Source organism: Gallus gallus, chromosome 4, assembly GCF_016699485.2.
Source record: "Gallus gallus isolate bGalGal1 chromosome 4, bGalGal1.mat.broiler.GRCg7b, whole genome shotgun sequence".
NCBI classification, from domain to species: Eukaryota; Metazoa; Chordata; class Aves; order Galliformes; family Phasianidae; genus Gallus; species Gallus gallus.
Window position 1 is genome coordinate 34,782,394 of NC_052535.1, and position 25,724 is coordinate 34,808,117.

Below are 25,724 nucleotides of genomic sequence, written 5' to 3' on the forward strand. Positions count from 1 at the left end.
CTATAGATACTTACGTCTTCTCACTACCACAAAGTGAGAGAAAGTCAACTGTTTTGCAACTAGAAAATTACACAAAGCTTCAAAATGAAATACATTCAATTGATAAAACTGAACAGCTTATCAATGAGTGTGTGCTGCTCAATGCTGTAGTTTATAAACATCCTATTAAATAGCATACTGAGCAGAAGGAAAAAAAAGAAGCAACGGTAATGTTGTCTGCAAGTGGTTAGCACCAACACCTTATTCATCCTCTGTACCACAAAAAAGCTTCTCCTTTTGAAGATCTTCACAGCAAAACATGTTACTATGCAAAAGTGATTTCCTTCAGCTTACCATGCTGGGTCAGGTACTCAACTATATTCCACACAACTATTGGAATGCCATTCTTGCTCAGTCCCTGCTGCTGGAGCTCCAGAAGACTCACACCAAACACCTTTGGACGGGTTGCATCCTTCTGCTTATTCAGTGGAAGTGAGGCTATCTTTTTCATGTCCTCCTTCAATCTCACAGCTGGCTTGCTTTGCTTAAAGAGACATAGAAAAAAGAAGCATTAATCACATTTGCTACAAAATGTTGCACAGTTACTACATGATGGTATCCATCAAAACTGGCTTTTATGCTCCAGAATAAGTTTTTGGTCTTACTTCCTTTTAACTGACAGGAAAATCCCTGTAAAGTGGGGAAAAACAAAAACCTACTAAACAAAAATCAACGGTAGCTAACAGGAAGAGCAAGAGTAGTCTGTAGTTAAGATAAGGGAAAAAGAAACACTTTTGTATGCAAGTATGTTACTAGAAAAACAAGGAACTGGGACTCACATGAGACTGCTTTTGTAACTCACGCAGTTCACGTAGGTTACAAAAACACACATAAAAAATCCCAGTACACTATAATCAGTTTGGGATGTCTCCAGGACACCTGTCAGTTTCTGAGCATACTCAGGTTCACTGTATCCTTCTTCCAAATGGTGTTTCCTAAAGAATCGCTTTGGCCACTGTCAGGTGAGATGGACCCTTATGAAAGATTTTATGACATGTTTACTATCTGATAAGTCTGAAATTTAATTACAGAGATTTTAAGGTTAGAAAAGAACTAGGTAATCCAATCACACTAGGTAATACTAGGGGAAAATATCAGATCACAATGAAGCCTTAACTCCATACACCCCACAGTTTCTTCTGGAGGCATGACATACATCTGGAAGACATTCTCACAAGTTTTGAGTTGCAGTAGCAGAGAGTACATGAGAACGCATCCAGTAAGTCCCGGGGGAATAACATCATTCAGGATTACTTTCGCAACGCACAAATCTAAGTAAGCATATGGTGCTACAGTTTGGAAACACCACCCAGGAGCAGCAGCATAACCCACCACAGTTATCACCTCTGTATCATTTCACTAACACAGACAAGCAGAAATCCTCATGTTTATGACATCGCACTGCTGGAACTGCAGGTCACTGATACCATAGAGTTCAGTGTGTTTAAGAAGGCCGCAACCAGCCTGACATTTAAAATCAATTTATTCCTACAGTGTTTTATTACTGAACAGGTACTAGAAACCTTAGTGAAACGTACCGTATTCTCTGTATGTATCACAAAGAACTGCTCAGACTCTCGTCTTGGCACCTGACCACATAAAGGCACGCTTCTTCTTTGAAAAACAAAGGTTTGAAACCTCCAAATTTGTGGAGCCATATGCTTACTGTAATGAAACCGAGGCTGCCTTTGAGCCCGTCTTTCAGCTATACCACAACCGGGCAGTTCACTGCTTTCTGTCTGCTGTACCTTTCCCGCTGAACACGGATACTTGGAGCAGAAGTGTGTTCTAAGACCTATCTGATCTTTGTGAAACGTGTTACTAGCAGGGGGCTTGAAACTTGATGATCATTGTGGTCCTTTTCAACCCAGGCCATTCTGTGATTCTATAATTATTTGCAAAACAGCTATACAGTAAATAAATAAAGCCAGCATTCCTGTGAGCACCTCCTTAGTCTTCACAGTAAGCAGCACGTGCGTGATTGAACTAAAGGTTGAACGACTTGTTCAACATCGCTTTTCACCGATCTCTTTACGAAATAAATGCTTCCATGGAAGGTTAAACGGAAAACGCACGATTTTCACTTCAAAAGCCGTAGTTTGAGTTAACTGCACGACACAGCGGCGGAAGGGCTGCCCCTGCACGGCAGGAACGCGCGGGCAGGCGCCCGCACACAGGCCCCGAGTACGGGCTATACAAGTGCAAAAAAGCCAAAACAAAAACAAAAAGCACGGAGCGGCCTTTATCCATCTTCACTTTCCTTAAACGCCGCCTCGGAGAGACGCGGGAGCCGAGCGCTGGGGACGAGGCGCTGCAGGCAGGGCCCAGGCCGCCCTCTCCCTTCCCTTCCCCTCCCCACACGGCACCGCCGCCGGTTCCCGCTCTCCCCATCCCGGCCGCTCCCCGCAGCCTCTCCCCGGCCGCGCCGCCCGCTCCCCGCCCTACTCACTCGGATGGCCAGCGCCCCGGCCCCCATGCTGGCCGCCAGCCGGGCCGGCTCCCGCCGCCCAGCCCAGCCCTGCCCTGCCCTCCGCGCCCGCCTCCTCTGCGCCGCACCCCCGCAAAAAGGGGTGGAAAAACCCCACGGTGCCTGAGCCTGCCAGCAGTCACGTCACACGCGGAGCCCACACGACAGCACCAGAAAGAACTCATTCCCCTGGCATCCCGCTCCCTCCCACCTCAGCTGGAAGCGCGGTTGGGGACAGAAATTTAAAGTACGCTTCGAAATAGTGCTGTGGAGTTGTGGTATTTCAAACGTTTGACCCTTATTGTCGAAGAAAACCACAAAGATGCGAGCTTTCTTCTGTCTCCTTTCAGATGCAAGTGTTACCATCTGAGGAGGAAGCCTGCCTGTCAGAAATACCTTGTCTGTGCAGGACAAAAGAACATCTGTCCAGCCAGAAAAAAAGGCCCACGAACATTTTCCTGCAGGCAGACTCAGACTGAGCCGTGCGTCAGATGGAAAATGTTACCTGCAGATCTGAATTTTCATTCATAGTCTATTTCTACTAGGTACTGTGATCAGAATTGCCTTCATAATCGGTTTCTGTTTTCCCATCTAAGCACAGTTAAACGAGTCTAACCCAAAATGATTACTTTCCAACTTTGTACAGTTAGACTTTGGCCTCAGCGTTTTCTTCGTTTCCTTTTAAGCACACTGTGGGACTCAGAGTTGATGCAACGTCCTCCTCTATCCCCCTCCGTATTGTAAGCCACTAACATGCTTTTCACATAGATCACACAGAGCTGTCTTCTTAGTCCTAATCACAGCTCCACAGTAAAACCCAATTACATGCTTCAAACTGTAATCTGGACAGTGAATGATGAGAAACTGATAATCTCTGGAGACTTCTGGGGTGAAGAGTTCAGACCTGAATCCATATTGAATAGCAGCCACGGTGTTAAGGTTTTTATGAATGCATTTTCGGAAACTGCATGGAGATTCTCATCCTTTGTAACAGAGAACCAGAAAATAAGCAGCAGCAGCAGCAGAGCTGCTGTTTTTTCCAGCACAGCTGAAGCAAGCTGTTTACTGAAGCTGGGAAATTCACTCTTCTGTTCAGCCACTTGGAATGCCCGGGGATGTGCGTTATTTTCTCTGAGGTAGTAAAGAAACCTCTGAATAAATAAACATCTTCAGAATGCTGAAGTGCTTCTTCCAATGGAAGAATGGGAAATAGTGAAACTTCCTCATTGCCTTTATCTCATCCTATTTTTTTCCTAATTGGCACCATGTAAGGCCAGTTTCTCCCGTGAAGGGCAGATTACGATTAAGCTGAACTTTTCCCCATCCCCAGCCTAGAAGTGAGTGGATTTCCTTCTGCACCTTCCCCCCTTCCCACAGAGACATGCTTCAGTGCATTCTGATCTTTCCCCTTTCCCTTCAGTGAGCCACTGCCCTTCAGAATGGCAGTGTTCAAATGATGTTAGAATGCGGAATATATTCGTCCTTCTGGCACCACAGAAAGCAGCTAAGGTGTACTGTGGTAGCTGACTGGAGGTTGCACCCTACGTAGGAAGGCTTCACCAAAAACCCTTAGAAAACAAAACAAAATGAAAAAAAAATCAGAAGCAGTCTTGCCTACGAGAGGGAAAACAACAACAAAACCCCCATCCAAAATCCAACAGCAGAAAGTCCCTCTGTATAGAGTCCTTGTTACACTGTTTTGAGTTCCCTGGAAAAGATGTTACACCGAATCACCACATCAGTCACACACATAAACAGAAACAAGAAGTTCCACATGATAATTTTTGTGTTTTTGCTGTCAGAGGAAACACTGCCTTTTGCCGTCCTTGGTGTCTCTTTTGTAGCTCTGGGGAATTTTGTGCTGCATGGACAAATCTTTATGAGACTTGTCATAAATACATCAGTTCAGAACAAATACCTTGTGAAAGACAGATGAAAAGCCTATGAGATCCATAAGTTGAGACTCGCTAGCTCTTATGACATGCCATGCCTACCCACCTTTAGTCACACAGTTGTTTCCTATAGGTGGCTTTCTAAAGTACCTGTATTTTAAGTGGGCCAGCAGAATACTTTATCTAGCCGAGATACATACCCACATTAGATGCTCTCTAACCCCACATAATAGCTAAAAGCTAATGTGAAGACAAGGACAGGCTATTAAAATCAAGCAGTGAGTCAAGCAAAGAAAAATGATTTTTTTCTTTTTCCCTTAGATTTGTTTACAGTTAAGACATTTGACCTCAGCTGTTGAAACAGCGTTCCTAGAGGGAAAGAACACCAGGGTGCTGTTAGAAGTTCTAAGGAACTTCACGCCACTTCTGTGAATAATCCCATTATCTCTGCGATGCAGTATGTTTCTTTAACCTGACTGTTACTCATCATTTCCACTGTGACATCAGAATTCAGCACTTATTTCACAACAGCTCTCACACACACACACACACAAAAAGCAGGCTGCTGTGAAATAAATGTCTGCTGCCACCTCTGAAGTCCTTGAGCATAACTCTGTTCTCTCCTGCCTGGCCCAAGTAGCCTGCTGGGGGGTACTCACTGTGACCTTCCAGGCCCCATAGGAGTAGGCCAATCCAACTAAATGTGCTTTGGACTTCAGCATACGGTCTGAGATCTGCCCCTTCCACTCCAGTTCATGCAAAACTCCTTTTCAGATTCTCAAAGGGGACAGAGGTGTATCTGTGATGGTCTAGCCAAGGCTGTGCGTAGAGGTGCAGTAGTGCATAATGGGGACACACCATTCAATTCAATCGAGATACGTCTTCAAATTACTAAAGCATTACAGAAGTGGTCTGGCTCAATAAGCTTCTAAGTCTAACTAAATAAAGACAAATAGCTATCACATAGCTGAGTACAAAATTAATGCATACTTAAGAAGCAGGCTTACAAGCCTACTTAGTCAATGAGATGGAGACAGTCACACTAATTATACAATTATTAAAAATATTATGAGGCTTCTTCGGGCTTACCTAATTACAAAGTTAAGCATGGCAGTGCAAAACTGCTTGGCATCTGAGGATTTGGTCATCTAAGTAGTTTTGCTGCACAGAGAAACAGCATCATTGCAATACAGTGTCATAAATGAGGTTACTTCCCAGGGAAAGGTGGAGTTGGAGAACAGCAGGAGTTGCGCTGCTGCTACCATACTCACCTTGTGTTCGTAAGACATTAACGACCTAACAGCGTCATGCCCCTCCCCAAACCGAAACTGTATCACAACAACTCACTTTTGCCCGGACAAATCACTAGGCCTCTTTGAAGTCATACTAAAATCAAGGTGGTTGCTAAATGTCTGTGGGAGACCAAAAGCATGAAGCATATTACACAATTCCTATCCAAATACAGTGCTGCCCAGCAGCCTAACTGCTCCTCAGCATTTTACTCTTAAGCAATAGCCAAGAGGGAAAAAAAAACCAAAATCATTCAGGCAGGACCCCCAAGCTAAAACCTGCCAGAGCACATGCAGGCAGCCTATCATAGAGTCATAGAATGGTTTAATTGGAAGGGACCTTAAAGATCATCTAGTTCCAACCCCCCTGCTATGGGCAGGGACACCTCCCACTAGACCAGGTTCCTCAAGGCCCCAGGCTTTGATTGCCTCCAGGGAGGGGGCATCCGCAACCTTGCTGGGCAACCAGTGTCTCACCATCCGCACAGTGAAGAATTTCTTCCTAACATCTAGTCTGAATCTACCATCTTCCAGCCTGAAGCCATTTCTCCTTGTTCTGTCACTACGTGACCTTATAAAAAGTCCCTCCCCAGCTTTTCTATGACTGCCCTGAGGTCCATGCCGGGCTCACATGCCATCCTGAGGGACCACAGAAAGTCAGATGCTGAACTGACCCATGATTCTGTCCACTGCCCCCTTCCTCCTTCAGCTACTCATTTCATGGCAACGTATTGCACAGGCCTATGTTAAAAACACCCACAGGGGCTGATGATGCCGCCATTACTTGGGCAGGGCTTGTAGGCCATCAGGGCCCTGAGGCCTGTTTGCCCACGCGCTGTCTGGGCAGCCAGTGCTGTGGTACAAAACAAAAAAAATCTACAAGCAGCCCAGAAAAATGCTGTTTTCCTTCCAATTTGATCAGTATTCTGTCTGTCTTTGCTGGTTTAACAATAGCAACTGCTTTCTAAAGACAATAGGGAAAAATACATACATTGGAATTGATAACTGAAAGAAGGATTTCCCCTGGGTGTTTCTCTTGTGAACAGATTAAATACCTTAATTATCTAAAACTAACATAATTTTTGTTGTTGTTTCTTGCTTTTGTAAATACATTTCTATTTTGTGCTTTTGTGTGAAAATCAGAAACTTGCTGGCTTTCTCTTCATAGTAAATTACTCAGTGAATTCAAATTCCATAACTTCTGCGTATGGAAAGGTTTGTTTCCCTACAGGAATGGATGTCCACGGTTCTTGCCTTCTCAGGGCCCGCATACTATTGCTGTTATTTGGAGTCTGCACACTACCAAGATATATCCACTCATAAGTAATAACTGGTAGTCTTCTCTTCACTCTAAGTCCATTACGTTGTCCAAATTGAGAAACACAAAAATCCTCTGGGTAGCACACAGTGAGCAGAAAATGAAAAATGGGATATTTGAGAGCTCTTTCTCTGAAAGATGGGGCAGGGCTTCGTTTTGTGTCTCTTTTCCAAGGTAAATCCTACAAAAATGTCAGGATTAATTTTGTATGTCTTCACAAGACTTTGCCCATTTGAGGCAGTGGAGGATGTACAGAGAAGGAGAAACCCAATATTAAAGTTATAATTGTAAAGCAGAAAAAACACTGAAGCCTTCACCTTGAAGCATGATTTAAAGCTTAGTCAAACCTGAATAATGTTGTTCCACAGGTCAACAGTTTCTTGTTATCTATGTTATTCCACTTTATTTGTACAAAATTTCCTTTAAGGTTAATATCTGTTGGAGGCAGACATTACTACATGTGACTTATCTGAATGCAAAATACCATGAATAATGGATAGCTCATCAGGTAAATGGTACTATAAAAGAAAACACGGATCCAGTTAGTGGTGATAGATATAAATGAGATTTGTAAATATTTTTTTCTTGACTTTACGTAAACTACGTAGAATGCTGAATATAGATATTTTGATACAGGATTTGTTTTGGGGAGGATTTTGTTAAGGTTTATGACTTCTGACATTTGAAGGATTTTTTCCTTCCAGGGAAAAGGAGGGTGTGAGCAAATGACTGTGTGGTGCCGAATCACCTTCCATGTTAAACCACAACACTCCCTCTCTTTCCTCTTTCCTTCTGGCCCAGATAGCATTAAACATGACTTTATCAAAAGTGATTTATCTCAGTAGAGCTCTCACTGATATCAGTACATCCTGGGGCTGACCTCTGAGTGATTAGACCCATTAACAAAGATATCAGTGGTCAGTGATGGGAGGATGTATCACCACTTAATATGGATGATCCAAGATGGAATTGTATCAGCCTGTTGTATAAGTGGTGATAAGACCTAAGAAAATGCTGGACAAATGGCAAGTATAGCAAATGCTTGCCTTTAGCTCAGAATGAATGGGAGAATTTGTAACTGTAACATACACAAAATAAACATGCACACTATATAATGTTTCCTACCGAAAGCTTTCAGGGGCTCCTCATAACCATATAACAAAATATAGCTTATTACTTATTTCAACCAAGCTGGCAACCACATTCAGATCTTCAGGGTAACTGCAGGTGGCCTATCCCAATCGTGTTTTAGGATGGATTTCTTCTGTTGGCTGCGTGGGACAGAATACTTGTGACTCTTTAAATAGAAAACAGGCAATAAAGCAGCTCATATAAGTTTAGAATTGCTTTCTATTATTGTAAGGAGGGTACTAATCTCTTCTCAGTAGCAGAAAATCACATACATATTTTTAGAGAGAAGATTGTTTCTCTCACTGCTACAATGGCTTATAATTTGACATCAAACTGAAATGAGATCAGATGGATTATGGTCAACTACATCATGAAGATGTTTTAATTCCAACATAGATAACAAATAGATTTGTTTTGGACACAATCATCCCTAAATAATAGCAAAGCAGACTACCAGCTATTACTTATGGATGAATATATCTTGGCAGTATGCACACTTCAAATAACAGGAATAGTGTGTGGGCCCTGAGAAGGCAAGAACCGTGGACATTCATTCTTGTAGGGAAACAAACCTTTCCATACACAGAAGTTATGGTATTTGAATTCACTGAGCAATTTACTATCTGCAGAGAACTGAAAGCATTGTTCTACTCATCTTAAGCGTATATGTAATAAATGAAACAGAGAAATGAAATAGCAAAAAACCTCTATAAGCTCATTGATGCAGTTTTAAGGAATCTCTTGCTTCATTTGTTGTGAAGTAACATAATCATATGACAAGACAGATCTTTGTGTCCTCTTCAAGCCACAAACTGAAATATATGCAAAGCAATTTAGTCGTGAGCTGCTGGAAACGACTGAATGTTTGAAGGGCTTCACTAATTGTTAAGGACTTGAGCTGCATTGCTCAAAGCTCTGGGCGAATGACACCAGGATGCATCACATGCACCAGCCCCAAGCATGTGACAGGGCCTGCTGGTCTGTGCGATCTCCACAATGCAGCTCATCAGTTGTTCACAGGATCTCATCTGAGCTTATCTGCTTTGATGGTGCTTGAATTACATCAGAAACCTGCTCCTTCCTCTTGACTATCTGCCGCTGAAGCACTCCAGGGGAAGTAACCACAATAACTAGATTTTCATCAGAGAGCCATACAATACCTCAGCTATGCCACCTCCATGGAAAGAATAAACGCAGACCCAAAGAAAGGATATGCTGCAATGAGATGAGCTGTGAATGATCTTTTTTTTTGTTTGTTTGTTTTCCACTTTAGCAAGTTTGCCAAATTTATACAGGTGCTTTTTCAAGAACTTTCAGAAATAGTACCCATTAATCTAATTAAGGTAGAAAAATATTTTCAATTAGACATAAGAAGTGTGACCTGTTCTTGGTCAACAAACATGGCGATAGTACTGACATCTGTTCTGATCTCCCTGAAAAAGAAAACACGAAGCTGGAAACACCCAACTACATAAATAGAGCTGTTCGTTCACAAAAGTAGGTGTTCCAAACATCAGCTGTACACATTGTAGTTCCTTAGCATCCTCAGTTATATCACAGCAGGGGAAATGCCTAGGCATTCTAACTGTCCTCTTTAGATGAACTACCAAGCAGCACAAGCAAATCTAGCTCTAAAACAAGCCTCACAGTGTTTCAGCATTCCTGTCAAGGCAACTTTTTCATGCTCTCCATTTCCAGCCACAGCACTGAGCATGCCTACACCTACGCAATGACAGGGAAGGAATTTACAGGCCACAGGAGCTCTATGAGAATGAAGACCTTGAAGAAACAATGCCAAATTCACTATTTTTAATTCATTTATCTTCACCCTGGTAATTTGTCCATCTTCTGGATAAGGCAAAGTTGATATTCTATGTGGAAGAACAAGACAATCAGAAGGAAAACAGATGGGAGTGCACTGCAATTTTGAAACTCTAATGTTCAGTTAACAGTGTTTTGAGAAGAACTTCTACCCCTCAACAGGTTCCAAGAATAACTGACCATCAAAAACCAATGAAAAATACAGTGTCTTGGTCTAAAATTTCTAACAGAGGCAGCACATTTATCTTGGCCAGAGAGCTGATGGAGATAGCGTATTTACTGCATGCCTTACATCAAAGCAGTAGTTCACATCACAGATTCACACAGAGTTGCAGGGATTGGAAGGGATCTGAAGAGATCATCAACTCCAACGCTTCTGCTGAAGCAGGTTCCCTACAGCTAGTCACACAAGTAGGCATCCAGATAGGTCTTCAGTATCTCCATAGAAGGAGACTTCACAACCTCTCTGGGCAGCCTGTTACAGTGCTCCATCACCCTTGCCATAAAGATGTTCTTCTGCATGTTTGTATGGAACACCCTATGTTCAAGTTTTAGGCCTTTGCTCCTTGTCCTATCACTGCACACCACCGAGAAGAGCCTCGCCTCATCAATTTGCCTCCCACCTCTCTTTAGATATTTACACACATTAATCAGATTCCCCCTTCCCCCAAGTCTTCTTTTTCCCAGGCTGAACAGACCCAAGTTACTTAAGTGCATGATCTTGCATCTGGGTCAAGGCAGCATACGCTACCAATACAAGCTGGGGGATGAAAGGGCTGAGTACAGCCCTGCAGAAAAAGACCTGGGGGTACTGGTGGATGGCAAGCTGGACGTGAGTCAGCAATGTGACCCCACAGCCCAGAAAACCATCTGTACCTAGGCTGCATCAAAAGAAGCGTGGCCAGCACATCTAGAGAGGTGATCCTCTCCCTCTGCTCTGTGCCGGTGAGACCTCACCTTGAGTACTGCGTGCAGATGTGGAGTCCTCAGTACAGGAGAGAAATGGACCTGTTGGAGTGCATCCAGAGGAGGGCCACAGAAATGATCCAAGGGATGGAACACCTCTCCCAGAGGGACAGGCTGAAAGAGCTGGGGCTGATCAGCTTGGAGAAGAGAAGGGTCCAAGGTGATCTGATAGCAGTCTTTCGATACCTAAGGGGGAGTTACAGGAAATGAGGGGACAGACTCTTATGCAGGCTCTGTTATGATAGAATGAAGGGAAATGGTTTCAAGCTTAAAGAAGGTAGATTTAGGTTCTATATAAGAAAAGTGAGGGTGGTGAGGCACTGCAACAGGTTGCTCAGAGGTGTGGCGGATGCCCTGACCCCGTCGACTTTCAGGTCCAGGCTGGACCAGCCCCTGGGCTACCTGATCTGTCTGTGGATGTCCCTGTTCATTGCAGGGGAGTTGGATGAGATGACCTTTTAAAGGTCCATTCTAACCTGATGATCCTATGATTCTACTCAGTGCTTCCACATACGGGCAATGCTCCAGGCTCTTTATCATCTTTGTTGTCCTCCATTGGAGTCCTTCTAGGAGATTCCTGTCTTTTTTTGAACCGGTAAGCCCAGAACTGGATGCAGCAGTCTAACAGCGGCCTCACCAGGGCAGAATACAGGGAGAGGGAGCACTGGCTGTGCTCTTTTTAGTGCAACCCAGGATACCATTGACCTTCTTGTCCACAAGGGTACACTGCTGACTCATGGACAACTTGTCCACCAAAACACCCAGGTCCTTCTCTGCAGAGCTCCTCTCCAGCAGGTCATCCCCTAACCTGTCCTGATGCATGCAGTTATTCCTTCCCAGGTGCAAGCCTCTACACTTGCTCTTGTTAAACCTCATCAAGTTCCTCCCTCTCCAACTCTCCAGTCTGTCTCGAACATAATTGCTAAATTGTTGAAAATACCAAAGTTGGAATCTGGGAATAACATTTGTCTATCTCCAAGCAGTCTGCCAGATACAACAGGGAAAATGAGCGTACGAACCCCAGTGCCTACCACCAAATCCTTTTTTGCTTAGACCCCCTGTCTCTCCCTGTGTATGACCATCCATACACTCTTTGAGCATCACAGCAGCGTGAAGGCGGAGCTGCGGCTCCTACAGAGGGATATCCTGCCTGTGATGCGCAAGCAGCATGCAACTCCTTCCCAGTTCGGCCTTCACGTCAGAGCAGCCGGGACTAAGCTCGTGATTACACCTCCATCTAGTGGCAACAGTTACCGGCTGCAAAAGTGGCACCTTCTGCCTACAGTGACCGTGATTCGACAGCCAACTAGCAGGATGCATAAGGCGTGCCCCCTTGGTTCGTTAACCTTTGTCATGCAGATTCTAACCTCACACCTGTTCTCATGCTATAACAAAGAAAAGCAGCTCAAAGCAAATCTTGTCCTGGTAAAAAATTGACAGGGTTTCAACATCTCAGCAAAACTGCATTTCAAGGAATTTGCTGAGCCTCCCCATGCAGTGCAGGCAAGGAGCCTTGGTTTGGAGGGCTTGAGGCTTCACGACAATACAGCTGTGAATTGGGAAACGTGCTATCTCAGCTGCCACATGGCAAAGAGGTAGCCTTAGGCAGAAGGTAATCAGAGCTCTTGAATATGGGCTGGATTTGGTGGAAAGGTTTGGTCTGCTTGCTATTTAGAGAGCAGCAGTCGCTCCAAGCAGCTGCCAAAAAGCAGGCTAAGACTTTCCAGGATTCCCCAGGGAAATGAAGAGTGGAAGGGAAATAAAAATGAGAGGGCAACAAATGTGTTCCCCCCCCCCAATGAAAATGTTCATTTTTCGTTGACCCAATTGCATGCAGACAACCAAGCTTACTGTTTGGTCTGGACATGTCATTCTTTATGTGTATGAGTGTCACCTCACAGCCCTTTCTCAGACAAATTCAGCAGCTCTGTCCTGACTGCCGCATGCCCAGGAGATGGCTGGTAGCAAAAGCAACACAAGGGAGGCAGGGCTGACCACCCAGGGCAGCCAAGATCTTCTGCTCTTCAACAGCTTTCTATTTTTCATCACCCATGTGCACTACAAATGTAAAAGCCCACACTATGCCTTCAAGAAAGCTATTCTACAGCATCCCTGGAGACTTAGCTGAATTTCTGACCCACCTAGATTTTAACTGCCCCTCGAAATCCATCTATCTGATTTTGACTGGCTTTTACACATTACTTTGTTGTGCTTGTTCACTGCCCTGAAGGCTAGCGGCTAGGAGAGATCTGGAGCTCATCAGAGACAGGCAAGGAACGAGAGTTTCCTTTCGAAGAAATTGCTGATTTTTGTGGTAAAATTTTAACACATGCCATTTTTATTGAAAATCACTTATTTCAACTCTGTCTCCTCGGCATTCTGGCTAGGTACCTCCTGCTCCTATTTGTGTTAGCTGGGAGTCCAAGACCCATTTAGGCTGCACTATGTTAATGAACCCTAATGAAAGTCGTGAGGTGTGCCACGTGAGGTGTTTCCTGCAGAATCAAAGGAATACCTCTTCTGCTGGTTGAGGCACTGGCAAAAGTTCAACTGCAATACTGTGTACAATTCTGCTTCATGACAGATTACTTTGAATGAGGACAAGTGCACAAAAGAGCTAGCAAGACAAAAGAGGGATGGGAGAGCTCAGTTTGGTGCTGAAAAATGAAGACTGAAAACGAATATGTTTGTGCTTACCACCACAACATAGTAAAGAGAAACACTAGAAAGAGGGAAGAGCTATAATGTGTGGAATTATATTAGTAGAAGGCATCAAATTGGATGCCTCTGATTAATACTGGGGTGGAAATAAGATTAAAAACAAACAGAAAAAGTTCTGAGTAGCTTTTTGAATGGAGCGGTAAAAACAAGAAACCCAATTATTCTGAAGATGGATTATGTGATAGGGATGCTTAGCAGTAGGATGTGGCCTCGGGGAGCCAGCAGATTTCTTTCTGTACTCCATCCAAGGGGAGGTTCAGTAGTGAAAGACACATGACACAGTAACCCAGGGCACAGTGATTTACAGGCAATTACTTTCCAGATTGACAATTTTTAAATTTGGGACTTTCCCTTTTCCAGCAAGAGAGGAATTATCCATGGGAAGCAGACAAGTCCCGTGGACATGCTTTTCTAGCCAAGAAACTCAGTATCTCACTGAAAAGTAGTTCATCGGAAAATTTCAAGAAGCCCTCACCCTAGCCTGTGCTTGGACTTGAGCAAACCTCTTGAGCAGCAGCCTTCTCTCCTACTTGTCTCACCTTGTGAGTCACTGAGAGCTCTGTACATTTTGTGCATCTGGAATAAAAATTTTCTTTTTTGCATCCCCTGACAGATCTTTCACATTTTTGCCACCTACAAGTGCCTTTGGAAATGTATTTCAACAAGCCTGAGTAGCACAGAATTCAGCTTTGCTCTTTTCAAGTAACTTGCATAGAACCATAGAATCATGAAGGATGGAAAAGACCTCTAAGATCATTTAGCCCAGCTGTCCACCTACCACCAATATTGCCCACAAAACCATCTACTCTTTCCTTAAACACCTCCAGGCATGGTGAATCCACCACTTTCCTGGGCAGCTTGTTCCAGTGCCCAACCACTTTTTCTGAGAAGGAATTCTTTCTAATACCCAACCTGAACCCTCCCCTGGCGCAACTTGAGGCCATTCCCTCTAGTTGGATCACCAGTAATGTGGGAGAAGAGGCCGATCCTCACCTCACCACAGCTTCCTTTCAGGTGGCTGTAGAGAGTGATGAGGTCTCCTGAGCCTCTTCTCCACACTAAACAATCCCAGTTCCCTCAGCTGCTCCCCATAAGATCCATGCTGCAGACCCTTCACCCCTTCACCAGCTTTGTTGCCCTTCTCTGGACACACTCCAGGACCTCAATAGTTTTGTTTTTGTTTTTAAAACAAGGGTTACATCTAATTAAAACTAGCCACACAAGTATTTCCTTTCTACTGCATGCTGACAGTATGTTCAAATCCAGTGCAAAATGATTCTTGAAGCCCAAGAGGATGGATGAATTTAAGGTGATCATAAAGGCACGTAAGACGTCTACAGCAAGTGGAGAAAAATTAACCCTGACAAAGCTGAAACATACTGAAATGAGACAAATGGCTTCAAACAGAGAACCTTTTCCTAAAATTCTCTATGCACAGGAGATGCACTAGGGTCCATTTCATTGAGCCGCTGACCAGAAATTGCAGTTAGGGCTTCTGAACAAGAAGCTGTGTGCAGTCCTTTGAGCCTGCTGGTGGTAGTGGGGGGCCTGCAGGGCAGTCTCTAGGTCTTGCTGGAGGTAAGTCTCCGTTCTGAGAAGGTATACCGTCCCTGGAGGCAGGTGGGTGTGGTGGTGGACCTGGCAGATAATCATGTGGGCTAGGAGGACCTAGAGGCTGGAAATGAGGGGGCCTGTGTCTGTAGCTTCTTGGGTTTGGAGGAGGTGTCGGTGGGCCAGGAGGCAAATCTTTCATTCCTAAGTGTGAACCAGGGAGGCAATCTCTTGCAGCCGGTGGTGGTAAGGGAGGACCACAAACTAGAGGCACAGGAAGAGGTTAAGTGCCATAGTGTCCATGGAAAGGAGCTCATGGTGGTCCATAGTGAACAGGCAATGGAGGTCCCGTCACTGGAGAGGTCATGACAGGTGTCTCAGTGAAAGAAGGTGGTCTTTGGGACTAATGTTAACCACCCTATCCTTTGTTGTGGAAGGGGAGAAGGTTCTCTGCTCACTACTGATCAGAGAGGCCCACAGTAGGCTCAACATCAGGAACAGACATCCTTCCAGGGAGCTCTGGTGGCCTTTGTGGAGCAGAAGTACCATCAACCGCTGTACCAAATTCACCTCTTCAGCCTTCTCTCTGAGGAGCAGAAAGAGGACAACTGACCCATGCTCAGCTGCTGTTCACATGGAACCCTGCTCCACTTCAGTCTTCAGAGCCTTGGTTTGAACAGTTGCTACAGGATTCTCCACACCTGGAACTCTCTGTGGGAAGCAGCAGAGACAACAGCTCTCTTTCAATGCATCACTGCTTATCAGATCCTGGCTGAACAAAAAGAGACATGCGCAGATCTAACTCAGCTGTGATTGATTGCTCTGATATATCCTTGTGTTGTTATTGTTGTTATTATTATTTTCCCACAGCCTTCTTTTCCTGCTGTAGCTGCCAGCTGATTTAGTGGCCTGTGCTGGCTCAGAGAGGATGTAAGGTCATTTTTATTGTAACTCTCCCACACACTGCCTAATGATTTGGAGTCACAGCACTCTTGCCTATAAAAGGGAACATAAAGCAGTGGGAATCATTGCCACTTGCTGTGCCTGTCCTCAGCAGAGACAGGGAGGTCTCCACATTGATAATCCTGTTTACATTTCACAATCTATAGGGATACTGAGGGCCATACATGCAACAAAGTCAATGGAAACAGTATATATAGTTTGGATGTCAATGAAACACAACTGTTTCCTTAATGTACTGCAATTAAAAAGCCTACATTTTTTTTAAATAGGCATATCCACCACCACAAGAAAGGAGCACAGTCTCCCCTGGATGGTAGAAGTATCAGTCGATTCTGCAGTACCCTTCTAGAAAAGATGCTGTTACTCTGCTCCCTCTGTATGCTTTATTTGAAGCTGAGAGGGAAACTAGCGTGAAGATAGCTTACTCTGTGAAAACCCAAAGCAAGGAACACTGCTGGCTCACTGCCAATGGACTGAAGACATTTTCACCTGTCCAAGAGTAAAAAGAAGGGGCCTTGGGGCAACCAGACTGATCTTTGCTGTCAGCTGCTTTTTTACAGAGGCTGACAGTAGGCAATAACACATCACTGCATGGGTCAAAACACTGAAAGCAAACTTTCTCCTGCAGAGAAGGGAAGCAGATCTGCATCAGCCAGCTTGGGTCCAAAGGAGGAAAGTTCCGTTTTTAAAGTCCCCCTGATAAACACGCAGCCAAATTAAAGGCATGAGGCCTGACTGGTACCAGAACAATTACAATTAGACTTATCTGGGATTAATGGCCTGGTAATATAATGGCAGAGGGTCTAGAGAAAGGCACTGAGCTGAAAAATATGATGTGAATGTTGATGAGGACAAAAGGGAGTTGAAATGTAGGGAAGCAGGTGAGGTGGGATCTTACCACGCCCAGGAATTATTCAGTGGTAAAATGGTCTCCTGTTGTCTACAGTGAATGCCATGGTGCTTGAGCAGTGATTAACAGTACTGAAATACTACTTCATGATTAGCTGCCAGTGTTTCAGCAACAACGACACCTCCCAGGGTCAACAGCAGTGATAGGACGAGAGGTAATGGCCTTAAGCTGCACCACAGGATGTTCAGGTTTGTTATTAGGAAAAAATGACTTCTTAGGAAGAGCAGTAATGCATTGGAAGAGGCTGCCCAGGGAGGTGGCGTTCAAGAAGCATGTAGATGTGGCACTGAGGGAGATAGTTCAGTGGGTAATGGGTTGATGGTTGAACTAGATGATCTTGGTGGTCTTTTCCAACCTCAATGATTCTGTGATTCATGGGTTAGCCAAATAACTGACTAGTACAAGCAGGACCTTTAACCTTCCCAGGGACTAAGGTGCTCATTTTTAGCATCTCTTCTGCCACATCAAGCTGTTACCACAATTAAGCAAATAGAAACACCCCCACAGAGGCATCGCAGTTACCAAGTCAGCTTCATAATTAATATTCAGACATGGCCTTGAGTGTCTTGTAAGTACTTGGATTTCTTTCTCCTGTCTGACTTTAGCTATGAAGCTACTTAATCTTCAAATAGATACAAAACTTGCACGCTCTTCAATTTTTTTTTTTAAGTTAGGTCTTATCTTTTTTTCTTTTCTGTTGAACAGATCTTTAAATTGCTGTCATTTATTGACGTTCTCATGGCATACATTTGTACAACATCCCCAAGCCCTGCAGCAAGAGAATATAATTTAATCTGCATAGCTAAATACTCAGCAGTGAGGAGGAGCTATAACGAGAACTATCTGTTAAAAACCTTAACTTGACACAAAAGGTGGATGCATCATTTTACAGCTCTCATTACATGATCATAAACTACTTTTCACCAGAGAACCACTGAGTAATTTACCACTCGAGGAGATTTCACTTTTGTTGCAAAGTGTCTGACTATGAGCATTACATCAGGCTGACTTATTTGCTGCACAAGTTTCAGATGGAGGAGTGTGGGAGGACAACCTTTCTGACTGCCTGATCCCAGCCCTTGCCACTAACTGCAGCTGAACTTGGTTTCAACTGGAGTCTGCAGAGGGTTTGTGGCCCTTGGTACGTTAGATTTGTACAGTTGGCTGAGGAAGGGGAAAGATATTTTTAAAGCCTTCCTGCAGGAAGAGACACATACACTTGCCTCTTCAAAGAGACCAAACAACCTCTCCAGAAATCCAGGTCCTTACGCATAGAATGAAGTAAGGAATGTCATAGAATATCCTGTGTTGGAGGGGATCCACAAGGATAATAAAGTCCAACTCCTGGCTCCACACAGGACTACCCAAACTTGAACTCTGTGTCTGAGAGTGCTGTCCAAATATTCCTTGAACTCCAGAAGCTCGAGGCCCTGACCACTGCCCAGGGGAGTCTGTGCCAGTGCTCGACCCCACTGTGGTGAAGAGCCTTTCCTTAACACCCAACCTGACCCTCCTGATGCAGCTCCATGCCTCCCCCTCAGATTCTGTCACTGTCACCGGAGATCAGTGCTGTCCCTCCACTTCTCTCATGAGGATCTGCAGCCATCACGAGGCCTCCCCTCAGCCTCCTCTGCTCTGGGCTGAACAAACCCAGAGAGCACAGCCACTCCTAACACACGTTGCCCTCCAGGCCCTTCCCCACCTTTGCAGCCTTCCTTTGGATGCTCTGCAATAGTTTCATGCCTTTCATGTATTGTGATGCCTAGAACTGCACACAAGTGTCCTTGGCTCTTCTGTGCTGGAAATATCTGCTTTTTCTCCCCTGGTACTTCTCATTCCCATGCTGATACCAGTCTCTTCTGCTTATTTTTCCTGGCCCGTGATTATTTTTTCCTTCATTTCCCCAGGCCAGAGCAGTGGCCTATGTGAACACTGACAGCAGTGTGAAGAATTGAATTCCTCTTTAAAAAACCAAACCAAAGCAGAATTTTCACGTGTTACTGTTCCTGTCCTGGAACAGTATAAAAACGGGCAAAGCAAAGGAATAAAAGTTTATTCCTTTTGACAAGAGACTAAATCTGAAGTGAATAAAAAGATGGTTGCTTCCCATGATGAAATGCCAGGGGCAGCTCTGGGGCCAGAGCATGCAGGAATCTTCACAGCACTTGCTCTGGTATAAAGCTCCCTCTTAATGGACTAGGGAAGGGATTATGACTCCGCTGAGCAAAGAGGTCCAAAGACTCATGGTATTCTGAGGAGGCAAAGAAATTAAGATTGAATCATAATTTCATGAACGTATTTGCAAAGGATGGAGATCTTGTCATCTCCTGATACTCCGGCAGCTCTTTGGGCTCTGATATATGTTATTTTCTCATTTTTAAACACATATTAGCTAATAAGACCTGCAGTGCCTGCTCTCCAATCATTATTTTAGTTTGGGCAGGGCATATCCATATTTCTTCAATTGTATTCCCTTGCCTGGCTTAGTCTCTGAACAAAGGTTCAGGAGCATCTACAGCTTGTATCTTGGTGAGAGGAGAGAATTCACATCGTGACTACCTTGTAGAGAGGCAGATGAAGAGGGTTGGTAGCAAGGAGAAGGTGATGCAGGTTTTGATAGAGCCAGGCCAGGAGAAAATCCTTGAGTCAAGAGCACCCCTTGCCAGCCCCCCTGCAGACCCTGAGCTCCTGGGGTTCTTCTCACCAAAACACCATACACAGAGATTTGCAATGGACTGTAAGGCAATGGTCTTCAAGCTGAGGATGAGGGAGAAAGCATGGTTCTTGGATGTGCTCCTTTGCTTACATCCTAAGGCTCCTGGGTTTTTAAACTCTGTTCCTAGTATGATCAGACCTAGAATGCAGTTATGACATAAATATATGAGTAAAACACATCCGAAATATTATTCTGATTGAAATAGAGCTCTCCATAACTCTCTCTGGCCTATTATCTCCCAGAAAAATTTAATCAAAATTACAAACTCACTCAGATTGAGCTTAAAGACTGGCAAGGGCAAGTGGAGAAGAACAGACAAAGTGCTGGAGGAAATAATATTCCTGGTGTTTATCGCCAGTTTGGATAGTATGCTTCGGTAAAACTCATATGAATAGAGGGCGGCGGCAACATGAAAATGAGGCTACAAAACTCTAGCAGAGATTTGCTTTCTGGCTCCCAACAGGTTACCTGCATTGGCAACGCAGGTGAATGCAGCAGCTCCAGCACTGCAGCTGCCAGCAGGAGAGGAGCAGGGTGAGCCTTACTGGCTGCCTTCTTCTCATTTCACTCCTCACCTCTGCTGTTATAAAGAGCTTGCGTCCTACTGTCCTAATGACAGGAGATGGTGCTATTAATAGCACTACTAATACATATATAAATAATTGTAAGCATACTTAGATGAACAATATTAAATTGTTCATGTTCCCTGGCATGAGGAACACATGGGAAACATCAGGGCACTTGTACAAATTCAAAAATAGCATTTTGGTGTCAGGTCATGTTTAACGTTGGTGCAACCGCTCTTCTGTGTGTCCCCACAGATCTACTCCAGAGAGAAAACAGGGAAAGACAGCAGGCTGATGCTGAGTAGCAAAGAGCCGTGTTGTATCAAGTCTTACTGAGATTTCAAGGATAATTGCAGTAAGCAGGATGCAAACAGCTGGATCAGAATCTGACAGGGCTCATCTAAGTGAAACTAATCTCTTAGTTTCACAAGAGTCCTTAGCAACTTGAGGTCAGGCTATCATCTCTGTAATCACTTGGGAAGTGCTGTTCTCAAAAGCCAGCACTGATTACTTTATTGGTACATGATAGTCACTGCTGCTCTTTAGAAAAGAGACTTGTAGTCTTGGTCTCATTAGGATGATCAGCTATTATTACACCCAAAGTAGCAGATTAAGCAAGAGCCTCAGGTCCCAGCGAGGCAGAGGCTATGAAAAGAAGCAGTTTTTGCTGGGAACAATTTACAAAGGCAACCCTCCTTCCAACCCAACCCTAAGAAGTGAAATGACATCAGCACTATCACAAAGTTGAAAACAGTCATTTCTGATTCCCAGATCAGTCGTATTTACAGGAATCAGATAAGCTTCTTTTCTACCCTGTACAAAGTTGTCGTTACAATCAAGATCTGTGTGTCCTAGCTAATGAAGGATTGGCCAAGATATACACAGAGAATTGTCCCCAAGGGCCCTGGAACAGGCACACAAAGCATGAAGGCACTCAGCAACGTGCTTTGTGTTGACAGGCTTAGAGAAAGACATGGGAGGCTCCATAAAACAAACCTCCTTTTTCTCCAGCTAAAAATGTCAGAAAAAGCAACACTCATCTGACCGAGGGAAAGAGTTGCTCAGAGCTGAAATAAGTTTGTCTCTGTATTTTAAGTCTTCTGTCTTCTAAAGTCAGTTCTTCAGACTTCATACAGCCCCTTTCCAAAAACATTCAAAACCAGACACATTCAGCTTTGTAATAGCATAACAAGCAAAAGGTGGTCTGTTTGGTCCAACTCCTAGTTCTTAAAACCACCGTTCTTAGCTATTCCTTCAGTTTCTATCATTTTCCTTTGCTAGCAGCAAAGCTAGCCAGCAAAATCTTAATTAAAAACACTTAGATCTTTAAACTGATCTTTGAATGAGTACAATTCTGTACTCTGTATGTGTCTCTGAGAAGATTTAAATAGCAGCAGATTGTGTTGCAAGCATCTTCACAGTGATGGAAATTAAAGACCTGTTTCTCAAACCTTTTACATACGTGCTTAACTTTGGACACATGATTAATGTTACTGACAACGAGGGTATAATCCATCCGCATTGCTGTAGCAATGCCCAAGAGTTGTACAGACAATACAATGATATCCATAGGATTATAGAATCACAGAACATCCTGAGTTGGAAAAGGCCCACGGGGATCATCAAGTCCAAACCCTGGCTCCACACAGAACCACCCAAAATTCAAACTTTATGTCTGAGGGCATTGTCCAAACACTGCTTGAACTCTGGCAGCCCGGGGGCCGTGCCCACTGCCCTCTGATGAAGAACCTTCTCCTAATCCCTATCTGACCTTACCCTGATGCAGCTCCATGCCTTTCCCTCAGGTCCTGTGGCTGCCACCAGACAGATGAGATCAGTGCTGCCCCTCTGCTCCCCTTGTGAGGGGATATAAACCACCATGGGGCCTCCCCTCAGCCTCCTCTGCTTTGGGCTTCATTTTTCCATTGTGCTTCAATACCAGTACTTAAAAGATCATATTTCAGCTATACTAACAGCACAGAAAAGAGTGCTGCAAACAGCCTCTCTCTGTGTAGAAGACCACCCTAAAATAAGTGCAAGGAGATCTTACTTCATCAGTAAAAATGCTCCCTCTGTTGCACCATTACCAGCACCACTGTTTTCTTGTCCGGGAGTTTCAAACACTGTTAAGAAATGAGACAGTAACTTGGTTTTCTCAGGTCCTGGATTTTACAGGCCAAAATCTGACTTGCAATTTTAAGCCGCTTTTTATTTAAGAGGATATTTCTATTTGTGAGCGCTGTCTCCACTTCTTAGTTCAAAAGGAGATGTGAAAATTGGAGAAAACTCCCACCATTCTTTCCCCTCTGAGTTCACAGCGATCGAAACAAACCAGAGTAAAGCAGGGGCTAGGCTGAGCCCCAGCTGAATCATGACATTTGTAAATAAACTTCCTCGTTAAGAGTATGCATCATAGCCTAACCCTACCAACATCATGGAGCAAAAGCTGAACGATAGCTGAATATGACTAGATAGAGGCTGGGTTTTATGCAATAGGTATTAGTGGAGTCAGTCCAGAAAGGTAAAGCCTGTTTTCTAAAGCTAAGTGTCGTGGCATTTAGCAGTCTGAACGCCACAACCTTCCAGGTCCTAAATGAACCTAGTGCCACCAAAGCTAATAGTGGGAAATCAACTGGAGACGTTATTTGCCTGCATTGGAAGTATTCAGTGACTTTGCTGTTACAACATTTTGCCTCCTCCTGATTACGGGTTTCTGGGTCACTTCCCAAAAATCCTAGAGGCACAAAAGTTTGAAAACAGAGATAAATAGCTTCTATACATTATCATGGAAATGTAACGCTTTTCTGATCATAGTTCAAGTGTTTGGGGCGGACAGTACTGTCACAAAGCAACTCAACAGAAAACAATATAGGAATAACTTCACATACCCACTGGACACTCTTTTTGCTTAGCCACGAAGCTGATCTCTACATACCTACTGAATCTCTTCCTATTAGAGGTCATTTGTTAAGATTTTTGCTCATGAGAGCCTGTGCATCAAACCACACATCACAGTAGTTTGTATCCCTTCCAAAGCCAAGCCAAGGTGCAAAAGACCAGATCTGGATAACACTGACCTGACAGAGCTGCTGCCAGGTAACATAGTCATCTGAAAAACAGGCAACACAAGGGGAGGGAGAAAAGCCTCGACAACTTTGGAGAGATTCGGAATTAATCACTTCAAAAATTTTAAATGCAAATGTTCAAAAATGAGAAATGAATGTGTTTACACAGCCTGCTGGAGCCAGTGCCTTTGTGGCAGCATAAATAGGAAGAGGTTAAGTCAAGCACTTAGAATATGCATGAAAACAGCGACAGCATTTAATGAAGTGAAAAAAGCTGCTTCAAAACACTGCTGAAAGAGCACGGCTCATATTTTCAGGGGTGGAGACAAAACTGAAGCACCAGGAGGGTACGCGTCTAGAGAATATTAGCCATCGTGTAGATCTTGTTTCCATAACTCATTCATCTGGCTAGAATTAAGAGTTTTTAAACACTCACTAAATGTTCATCTGTTCCTGGACTGGCTGGCTTGGAAGCCTTTGTGTTCAGTAGATGAATCACACCTCTTCCTTCTTTCAGCAAAAGAAGAAAACTTCCATTGTCTTGCCTCACGTAAGACATCCTATTGCAAAAGTATATGGCCTAATTCAAGCAGAAGCAATAAGATCTATAAAAACACTGCTGAATACGATGTCACTGTGTGACCTTCAAATTCTAAGGTGATGACGATGTCTTTAAAATTGACCTTTGATGCTAACATATTAGCAGGCAGCTACCAAACGCTGTTTCAGGAGTACTAGTTGATTAATCAATACCCAGATTTATTTGATTTCTACATCTTTTATATTCTTTTCGGAAAATGATCCCTAAAGAACAGTGTTTATGGGGAATAAAACAGTTTTGATGAGATTAATGAAAGGGGGACTTCAATGAGAGCACCACACAAGCACATGCTCACTGTCCTGTGCACAGTTTGGTGTACCTCTTAGAATCGACAGTTTACAGAGCAGCCCTGGGCATTAGGGCCAGGTACAGCCTTACAGTCCTTCTTAGAGCCAGATGAGGAAGCTGATGGGAAGATTTAGGAGAGCCGAAGGATGCTCTCCTCATCTAAATGATGTGTACAAGTGCTTCTGAATGGGAAGGCAAGGAAGGAAGTAAGGATGAAGTTAGGGTTAACCCATAGACTTATTGCATCCAGCTGGAACAGCATATCCCACACAAGGTCAGGCGTGGCTGGGATTTCACCATTCATGCAGTCATGGTCCTTCAATCCATTTGGGATTCCAAACACCCATTACTGTTAATGTTTGCCATAGTGGAGTGCATAAACCCACTGATAACACTTACCAAAGAGAAGGAGCCCTCACAGCACAGCTGGAGGTGCAATGTGCTTACCCACAGCTGCATGCTGTGCCAGCTGAAATATAAACCTAATACGCATGCATAGGAACAGGATTTAAAGGTCATTTGTTGGAAATCAGCAAGGCACCAAACATTCTGTCTAGTGTTGTTAGAAACCCACTGTATTGTAGCCATGAGATGCTGCCTGTGGCTTCCTGGCAGAGGCTGAAGCAGTAGTGTGGGCTTACATGAAGACATGCATGCCTTAACCACAACTGCCATCAGGTCTACTGTATTTCCCCAGACAGAGAGGAAGGAACAGGACTGTGTGCCACTGCCATGAGGCTGCAGTAACAATTTAAGGCCCTGCACATTGCAGAGTTACAAGGGGCAAGCCCCCCCCCCCCCCCCGGCTCTGGGTTTGCCTGAGATGGTTTTGAAGATTGTATCCAGGTGTTCAAGCAGCTGCAGCAAACAGGCAACCCCATCAATCAGTCCTGGGTGGGAACAAGATGACATGCAGGTAACTAATTCTTAGAAGAGATCCTTCATTGAAGACGCAGCCATCTGGTTTCTCCCTGTGGGGAGCACTAACAGCCCCATCAGCTCCTTGTAAAAGCTCATTCTGTGTTCAGGTACTCAAGGAGGCAGAGATGCTTTATGCTGGGTGCTATGTGCTCTCTGTAGGAGTTTTCCCTACCCCTCTGGGACTGCATTCAAGGTCTGGAATGAGATAGAAAAGCAAATTGAAATGACGCAGGGCCAGAAAGTCAGAAAAGTCACTCAGATGGGCTCCGTTGACTCTGAACACTGAAGGTATGTGAAGGTTCCATTAAGATTAATCTCAGAATGTAACACTGTAGTATCTTCACTAAGGCGCAGTGTCACTATCTACAGGACAGCAGCTGTGCAATTCGGATTCAGGTCACAGATGCACTGGTGGATGGAGTTGCTCAGAATCAAAGTCAGTTCATCAGCCACTCTATAGTGAGTGATGGCTTTGCTGCAGTCGATAGTGCAGTGCTCA

General features: G+C 44.2%; 1 protein-coding gene across 11 annotated transcripts in view; it reads right to left on the reverse strand.

The window, feature by feature from the left end:
- Nucleotides 1–25,724, reverse strand: part of FAM13A (family with sequence similarity 13 member A) — a 148,202-nt gene that overhangs the window by 113,346 nt on the left and 9,132 nt on the right. For 7 of the 11 annotated variants that reach the window (XM_015276615.4, XM_015276609.4, XM_015276614.4 and 4 more), the window contains exons 1-2: nt 1,578–2,534; nt 334–523 (exon numbers count right to left, since the gene is read on the reverse strand). In XM_015276615.4, the coding sequence (XP_015132101.3) occupies nt 334–523; nt 1,578–1,697 (310 nt within the window). In that variant the 5' untranslated portion in view covers nt 1,698–2,534. Of the gene's footprint in view, nt 1–333; nt 524–1,577; nt 2,535–25,724 lie in introns of those variants that run through there. The other 4 variants (XM_046941114.1, XM_040699870.2, XM_025150260.3 and 1 more) reach the window with 2 other exon arrangements.